Source organism: Propithecus coquereli, unplaced genomic scaffold (genome assembly GCF_000956105.1).
Source record: "Propithecus coquereli isolate 6110/MARCELLA unplaced genomic scaffold, Pcoq_1.0 Scaffold254, whole genome shotgun sequence".
Classification (NCBI taxonomy): domain Eukaryota; kingdom Metazoa; phylum Chordata; class Mammalia; order Primates; family Indriidae; genus Propithecus; species Propithecus coquereli.
In genome coordinates, this window is record NW_012148108.1 from 613,746 (window position 1) to 623,276 (window position 9,531).

At 34.9% G+C, this 9,531-nt stretch overlaps 1 protein-coding gene across 1 annotated transcript in view; it reads right to left on the bottom strand.

Annotated features, from left to right (window-relative positions):
• DPY19L3 (dpy-19-like 3 (C. elegans)) overlaps positions 1 to 9,531 on the bottom strand; it is a 60,735-nt gene that overhangs the window by 16,261 nt on the left and 34,943 nt on the right. Inside the window, 5 exon segments of the mRNA XM_012647024.1 lie at positions 185 to 365; positions 758 to 880; positions 5,602 to 5,760; positions 5,938 to 6,011; positions 8,279 to 8,380. Of these exon segments, the coding sequence (XP_012502478.1) occupies positions 185 to 365; positions 758 to 880; positions 5,602 to 5,760; positions 5,938 to 6,011; positions 8,279 to 8,380 (639 nt within the window).

Here is a 9,531-nt window from a genome sequence, read left to right on the forward strand (position 1 = left end):
TAAAATATTTCCTAATTCTGTATAATGAACACAATCTATAGTCTCGGGAAAAAAATAAATGATTTTTAAAAATAAAACTATTTACAAAACAATTCCTTATAAAATCTGAATGCATCAATTATCTACTTTTAGCTTCAAATTTTAGTATCCATTTTATCTGACTCATGTATGGGCAACTACTGACAAAAAAGAATTGGTATGAAAGAAATACTAAAAATCATAACAAGTAAATGGAAAAAGGGACAGCACTGACCCTCCTTGGGTTATACAGATGGACCGACTTCAGAAGTAACTCCCATACTTCAGGGCTGCATAAGCCAAATGACGCAAACACACACATGTGTGATGTCCACAGGTACTTCATTCTGTAAAAACAGGAAGTTTTTACAAAAGTCAACAAAGGACTAGCTGTGTATAAACCTGGAGTCTGAGATACCTGTACAGGCAGCTTTATAGTCCATGACAGTAAAATCTGACTTAAACTATGCAGAAACCATTTGCTAAAGCATCAGTTATTAATTTCTTGTCTTTTGAGAATTATCACATAAGTAAAACACAGAGGACTGTTTGTATTAAGGAAAAACTGATTATTAGTAAAATTCTGTACTGGGAGAACACAGAACATCATAACAATTCTTGGGAACCATAATCATTAATGAAGATGACTGTCAGTTTCCGTATCACACTGCTAAGTAATGTCAAGTAAACAGTGGTCAAATTAAAAAATAAATCAAAGAAACAGGTAAGACAAAAATACCTCATTGTACTCAAGGCCAAGAATCCAAACAGAATGGTATGTATCAAGTTATAGGCAGTTTCTGGTTTCAGGTTAATTGTACATTTTCCCATTTTACCCATGGATTGTTGATTTGTAGAATCACTGAATAAAATAGCAAACATACAAAATTAAAGTTGGAAAAATTTTACCTTAGTTAAATCTTAAGAAGATATAAGAAACTTATGTCTTCATATATTTAGAAATGTATTATTTCCCTAAGATGAAATAAATTAGTACTGATCAATTCTGAATATATGAGGCCAAAAGTGTCACAGTACAAATGCATTAATAATTAGAAAAGCTAAAATTTCACTGTAGCCTTCAATTTAAGTAAAAACTTAAAGTGCATCAATTCTTTAAAAGAGAATAGCAAAAAAAAACTCTTTTGGAATCACTGAAACTGGAAGAGATATTTGAAGATGTTTTACCAGTTGTTACCAGTATTTTTAAAATGTTTACAAATAAGCAAAAGCAAAAATACATCCCAAAATTTGGGACCAATTTTATGAATTGGTCACATTTTTAACCTATCAATACCTCATGATGTATTTCCAAGAGATGACTTCTATCAAATATAGCTACATTAATATTATCACACCAATAAAATTAACATTAATTCTTTAACATCATTTAATACCCAGTTTATGTTCTATTTTCCCTGTTTGTAGCAACTGTTTCTTTTTTTTAGGTAGTTTTTTTCTTTGAATCAGGATACAAAGATTATGTATTGCATTTCACCGATATATCTCTTTAAATATCTTTTGATCTATAAAAGTATCCCCCCTTTTGTTCTGAAATAAGCTCAAAGTCCATAACTAGAAAATGGTGGAGCCAAATTGCCAACTCAAGCAATCTGAGCCCAGAGCCCCAACTCTCCAACCTTTAGCCTTCATGTGCTACCACAGCTCATGGAATAGCATGAACTTTGCAACCTGCTTTGAACCGTGTCCCTACTACATGTTTGTTGTGTGGTTCTTGGCAAATTACTCAATCTCTCCAAACTGTTATTTTTTTATTAAATAGGGAAAATAACAATCCCTTTTACCATTGTTAATGATGGCTATCATTATTAGTGTTCTTATTAATGTAGAAAAGTTTACTTGTTTCGTTGTTGCTTTTGTCTTTTAAGGAAATAAAATCATAGTATCTTTCACGTAAAAAAAAAAAAAGTATCCCCGTTTAAAAAAAGGCCATTTGTTGAAGAAAATATAACATTTGTCCTGTAACTCTTCCCGTCTCCTGTATTTAGCTTATGTGGTGTTTAACATATTCTCTATTTCCATATTTCTTGTAAACTTGTAACTAGATCTACAGGTTTGTTAGAGTCAAGTTCATTCTGTTTTGGCAAGAACTCCTCACAAGGTCATGATGTACAGTAGTCCCCCCTCATCTGTGGTTTCCCTTTTGGCGGATTCAGTTACTGCGGAAATTGCTGTCTGAAAACATTAAACGGAAGATTCCCAAAATAAACAATTCATAAGTTTTGAGTTGTGTTTTATGTGATGAAATCTTTTGCCGTCCCTCTCTGCCCCACCTGAGACAGAAATCATCCCTTTGTCCAGCGTATCCACGCTGCATATGCCACCATTCGTCACTTAGTGGCAGATGAATTGTCATGGTACTGCTTGTGTTCAAGTAACTCTTATTTTACTTAATAATGGCCCCAAAGTACCAGAGTAGTGATGCTGGCATATTGTTATAATTGTTCTATTTTATTATTAGCTATTGTTGTTAATCTCTTACTGTGCCTAATTTAGAAATTAAACTTCATTATCATAGGTATGCATGTATAGGAAAAAACACAGTAGTACATAGTTCACAACTACCCACAGTTTCAGGCATCCACTGGTGGTCTTGAAACGTATCCCCCACAAAAAGGGGGGGGCCTTCTGAATGCATCACATTGGGAAGCACAAACTGGCTGTCTCCACTTATGTGATGTAAAGATTGATGAGTGAGTTTAGATGTCACACAATTTGTTGTTGAGAGAAAAGAAAGCAGTGAGGGCTGCCAGTTTAAAATAAAAATAAAACTTTCATGAAGGCCCTACTGATCCTTCATGCATATCCAACAGAACTGGATCTGTATAATGCTTCCCTATATAACTAGAGAGATTTTACTTCCTAGAAATCCTCTTTCACTACTGTAGATACACAGGAAAAGTAAAGTGATATTCTAAGGCAGTTTTCACCATTGGTAGTAATCTTTACTTAAATGTTAAATATTACAACCCAAACATTGGCTTCTATATTGATACTAAAAGGTTATTCCAGATAAGGGGAACATATGCTCTTATCTTCCCTTGATACCTGGGAGAATTCAGCAACACCTCCCCCAACACCCCAGCCAAGCTGGAAGGCTCTTACTAATCCCGTCGATGTAGAACACTGTGCCCTTTCAGCTGTAGCCTCCACACTAATGCAGATGTGCTGTGTAAGTGTAATAGTATCATCCTCCTTAGCACTAAAAAGGTAGAAATGCTGTAAGTACTTGGCATTGATAAAATACCCTTCAAGTTACTTAAAAGTTAATGCATATTAAGATACAGCCGTGTGCCACATAACGACATTTCAGTCAACGGAAGACTGCATAGTCGACAGCGGTCCCGTAAGATTATGATGAAGGTGAAAAATTCCTGTAAGATTATGATGAAGGTGAAAAACTCCTATCACTTAGTGACACTGTAACATTGCAGTGCAATTACCTTATTTTTTAATAAAATTAGTGTAGCCTAAGTGTACAGTGTTTATAAAGTCTACAGTAGTGTACAGTGACGTCCTAGGCCTTCACACTCACTCACCACTGACTCGCCCAGAGCAACTTCCAGTCCTGCAAGCTCCATTCATGCTAAGTGCTCTATACAGGTGTACCTTTTTTTTAACTTTTATATCATATTTTTACTGTATCTTTTAAATGTTTAGATACACAAATATTTACCATTGGAACTTCCTACAGTATTTCATACAGTAGTATGCTGTCCAGGATTGCAGCCTAGGAGCAACAGGCTATAGCAGATAGCCTCCGTGTGTAGTAAGCTGTACCTAGGTTTGTGTAAGTACATGCTATGATGTTTACGCCACGACAAAATTGTCTAACGATGCATTTCTCAGAACATATCCCCATTGTTAAATAACACATCACTGTACTGTGACCTTTTAATTACTTTAATGCAGTGCTTTTCCTCTTATTAGTCCTAATATCCCTACCTGGTAGATGAGGATGCTCTAAAATCTTTATCTATGATCATATACCAAATCGGCTCCAGAGACGGCTCACAGATTCACACTGAGCATGGCAGACACTGTCAAAAGGTACTGCAGGCCACCTGAACTTCCTGCTTTGTATGCAGTCTAGAGTCCTGTCGACACCTGGTGTCTGGAATAATATTAAATTACACTGTCTAGAATAATTTCCATCTATTTTCACAGGACTAAATTTTATCTTGGGCAAGGTATAAAAAAGAACACATCTGAAAGATACTAAACTACTTTATAGTCAATGAAATATTTTCATGGTTCAATGTTGCTTCATTCTTGATAATCATAAAACACCTCAACTGATCTGGACTCATTTTAATGACACCTCTCTTGTGGCCGTGAATCATGCTTCACCAGCACCTTAATTGGCAAGGTAACTACGGAGAGAAAGGGCTTCCTTGTGAGCCTCATTAAGCTTTCGCAAATGACAGTAGCTTCAACTTCTTTCACTTAATTTTCTTTCAATTTAACACAAGTAGTAAACGCAAACCCCCCGCCAGCTTGATAGATGGGTATTCTATAAGTTTTTTAAAAGGCTTTATATCCCTGATTTTTTTCTTTCAGTAGACTAGTAGACACACTAAGTTTAAAAAAATTGGCAATTATTGCTTAAAACTTTTAGTAGACATTAATAATTACGGTCTACTCCAACTTTATGAACCCCAAAACAAGATGCAAGAAAACAAATGAGCAATAACTAACTTTTTTTTTTTTTTTTTTGAGACAGAGTCTCACTCTGCTGCCCGGGCTAGAGTGCCGTGGTGTCAGCCTAGCTCACAGCAACCTCAAACTCCTGGGCTCAAGCGATCCTCCTGCCTCAGCCTCCCGAGTAGCTGGGACTACAGGCATGCACCACTATGCCCGGCTAATTTTTTTTTCTATTTTTAGTTGTTTGGGTAATTTCTTTCTATTTATAGTAGAGACGGGGTCTCGCTCTTGCTCAGGCTGGTCTCGAACTCCTGAGCTCAGGCAATCCTCCCACCTCGGCCTCCCAGAGTGCTAGGATTACAGGCGTGAGCCACTGCGCCCGGCCAATAATTAACTCTTGATATGTCACAAGAAACTTTAAAAAGCAGCTAGAGGAAGAAGGTAGAAAAACACAGGAAATTAATAAGGGAAACAAAATAGCAACTTATGAGTCAACAGTAATAATAATAGCTAATGATAACTTACATCTACAAAATATTATAAGCATGAGACACTATTTTAAGTACTTTAACTTTTTTATTTCTCATGAAGCCCCGTAGACTAAGTACTTTTAGTATTCCCACTCTATAAACAAGGAAATGGAACTAGCGAAAGGTTATATAACTGACTCAAAGATCACTTCATTCTCAAGTGTGCAAGCTAAGACTTAAACCCAGACCAGCATGCACTGTAACCGTTACTCTTTGCTGTCTCTTAGCCACGGAGAGTGGAGTCCATGCCAAATTAGATGTTTCCCCTTTAGGTTAATACTACTACTCTGTACTGTGTCTGATATTCTGATTTTCAATTTAGCAATTCTTCTGAAACATGTAACAAGTTCATTAAAGCAAAGTGTTAGAGTTCTGAAATATGCCGTACCTGAGATTATGAAAAGCAACAACTAATGCTGCAATCACTGTGATGGACAGAACAAATATGTAAGCATAAAAAAGCAGAGTATATGAAAGCCTTTCAAATGTATTAAAAGGCAGAAGGCCAAAAGCTTCTTCACACAGATAGAGATTTGCATCAAAATCCCTAGGGAACAAATGGAAAGCAAAGCATTAAATTCAATACAAGGCAAGGAAACTACATTATACTTTTCCTTAAAACGAGTCTGCAATTAATAGTCCATAGCATAATGATGTCTGAAGTTTTATAGTCCCTGCTGATTTAAAATAAAATAGCAAACACAGATTTTCGATACAGTCATACCTTGTTGCTCCAAGCCCAAATTTTGCCTTCAGAAATTTAAATATGTGTTCATCTGACTTCAGGTTAAGAATTTTCTATTGGGGAGAGAGAAAAAAATTGCTATTGGTGCCTTAGGCATGGCTTCCTGATAATTTCCCATTGAATATGAATATTTAGTGTCCAATTTCATAGGAGCGTGTGTGTGTGTATAAAATTAGTAAATGTTCACAGTAGTTCTCAGAACTGAGGAATTCTAAAGCAGGAAATTTCAAACTCCCTTCTCTCCCTCCCTACCCCCACCCCCATTTTAGCATAATCCGTTATTCAAAAAACATCTTATACATAAGTTAAATATGCAAAATAGATAAAGGATGAGCTTTTTTGGTTTCAAGGAGAGGGAGAAGGCTGAAGCACTGTAAACACAATTTTTCAGACCAGATAACCAATATTAGGACAATCTGAAACCTCAAACAGATACATAGCCCACAAGGCCTGTTTTGCTTTGGGGTTTTTGGTCTGCAGCTAGAACTGATGCTAAGACTTATTCACTCAAACACAATTTAAGACAGTAGTAACCCTCAAGGGGTGAACAGACAAATGCCAGTGTTCATCATTAGTGATTACTATTTTAATTCCCAATATTTTTAATTTATAGCTTACAAAAATCCATATAAGATAAATGGTGAAGAAATTGCATCAGAATAAAAATGAAGATAGGGAAAAAATAAGATGAAGCCAGAATTGAGGTTAGTATGCAAAACATATTCATTAGAGATAAGCCACAAATACGGTCTCATGCTCTAGGAGTAAAGACAAAGAGGGAGATAAACGCATCTATGTTACTCACAGGGTCTTAAGAGTAAACAAACCAGGCGCTCAGAGGGGAGACCAACAATCCTACAACTGAGGCTCAAGAGAAGTTTTTCCCATGGGTACAGTAAAAACAGCAAGGAGTTTCAAAGACTATTTTTTCTAATTCCTCTTATTGTAGGTCACTGACAAAATACCAAGTGCAACTCAATATAGATGTTATTCTTGGGGAGTCAAAAACTGGTGGTCCAGGGATGCAGCTCTCTGTTGGTTTAACGCAAGGACAGATCACTGAATGTGCAGAGTGGGCAAATGGATAAACTGCATGTCTTTCAGCCAATCTTCCAGAAATGCTGATTGTTCTGCTCAAACAAGCTTTTGATAAGTACTGAACTGTACCCAGTTTAAGAACACAGTGACGAGGACCTGGAATAAGGTGTTTAACATGGCTGGCTGAGTGAAGAGTCTTTTTTTCTTTGATAGTCAACAGACAGGAACAAGCGCCACCATTCTCTTATGGAGAAGGAGCCCGTTTTGCAAATGTCTCTTTTTCCTGAGACCGGCCTCCAAGCAGGGGCAAAATCATCTGAAGAAATCACAGTAGTTTTGCTCTAACATAAAAACAAAGAGGACATCACAGTCCAAGAACTATATACTTACAGTATATAGTTATATTATATTTTATAAATATAACTATATATTTTATAAATATATTTATAAAATAAAATACAATAAAGTAAAATAAAATGTAAAAAACAAAGTAAAAAATAAAGCATGTTAAACTAAGCAGAGCCCCGAGGGCACTTAAAAAATCTTAGCAAAGTACCTCCTGGACACATGACAAACAGACACCTAAGTTACTAAATGTGTCATTCTGCTGTTAGGGTTGTTAATTGTAAGTCAGTTACATGTCGGGGAACATCTACCAAAAATGAGCTCAACTCTTCTTTCTAGCAGACATTAGATAGTGAGGCTAGTTTATTTATTAACTGAACCCAATAAAAATCATGTCATTTTTTTTTTAGTACCATAGTGTAGAAAATCATGTGTACACTATGATACTAGATAGAATTTTTTAAATTTATAGAAATCTTTGTTTAATGTGTTTACAGTTGAGTTCTAAAAAATTTAATAACTTAAAAGGTAAGTGCATTCAAGGTATTAATAGAACATTTATAAAGACTGAATAGAAATCAATGACTAAAATCAGCAAAATAATCCTTGTTACTAAGACAAGTTAAAACTGAGCATTTTAAAGTAAAACTGGTAACTCTTTAGTAATGCTAATACATTTTATAAAGCAAGAATTTAATTATTTGAAATTGAAAGTTTCAAAAAAGCTGGGTGTAGTGGTGCGTGCCTGTAATCTCTATTACTTGGGAGACTGAGGCAGGAGGACTGCTTGAGCCCAGGAGTTTGAGACCAGCCTGGGCAACACAGCGAGACCCTGTCTCTAAAAAAAAAAAGTTAAAAAAAAGAAAGTTTCAAAAATTATCTCTAATGTCACAAGCAAATTTAATAACACATTAAATATGTCATTTTATTGACTTACCTTAACTACGTTGTTGAGAAAAAGTGTCAAACATAAAACCACAAATAAATGTAACAAAAGTTTCCCAAGCCTATTAAAGAAGCTTCCAGTTTTCAGATTTTTCTGGAAATTAAAAGAGCTATGTTTTAATTCTTAAATTTTAATACAACTTCATAACACTGAAGATGAGATTACTTACGGATTTAAAACACTGGATCATGCAACATAAAGGGAAAATATATGTGGAAAATATAACCTACTAATCTTTATGGGGTTTGTCTTAATATTTATAACTTTCTAGTAGTAAGTGAATCCCTTAAAAATGAGCTCCATAAGGAGAGAAAATGTGTGCTAGTCTTTTTTCTCTTTAAGACCTTCAAAACCAGAAGATTTTTTTGTTTGTTTGGTTTTGTTTTTAAAACCTTCGTAAACCAGAGTATTAGGGTCTGCCACTTGGAAGGTACTCAGATATGCTGACTGAACAAATCATTATATCGTTTCCTTTAATTCATATATCAGAGGCATAGCTGTAACTCAATTTTAAAAAGACATATCAGTATTAAAAAAATAAATTGTGTTCTTTGATATATAGTAGGTTTCTTATAATCTTCAGATAACATTGTCAAATATAAAATCTAAAGAGTTCAAATATCTAGAGTGATATAACTAAGGGTAAACGAATGAATGAGAACTACTATTTTTGATAGTCAACTAAAAGCCTGGTTTTAAAAAATCTTAGTTAAAGTTTGTCCATAGCAATTCTCACTCAAAAGAGTAAATAAGAAAAAAGATTTATTTTTCTCAAAGTGGAAAACAAAATGGCTTCTTGATATAGAAATATTTACAGCATATGAGAAAGAAAATAGGCTTTGTTACAATTTTAAGCAAAAACAAATGATTTTTAAACCTCATGTAAATTTAAGAAATGTAATTACACAGTAAGGCCAAAAGATCAGGTTGGTGTTTTTGAGCATGATTTTACAATATGGGAAAGGTCCCATTATTTCTAAAGGTATCTACATTCTCAAAATTCTCAGAATAGAGTTCATTTTAATTCACTGAAAAATCAGCAATATGGAAGGACCAGGAAAAGAGAAGTGTCACTAAATCAGACAAAAACCAGGTGTCTGCCAACTTGAGAGACTGGGACGAACACTCCCCTTACTCTTGAGCTCACATGCACACAAAAGCTAAAAACTTTTCTCTTTTATTTCAACTTTAAATCAATGACATTCAACTAAGCATCTCTGGCTAATCCCTGAACTGAATTAAGA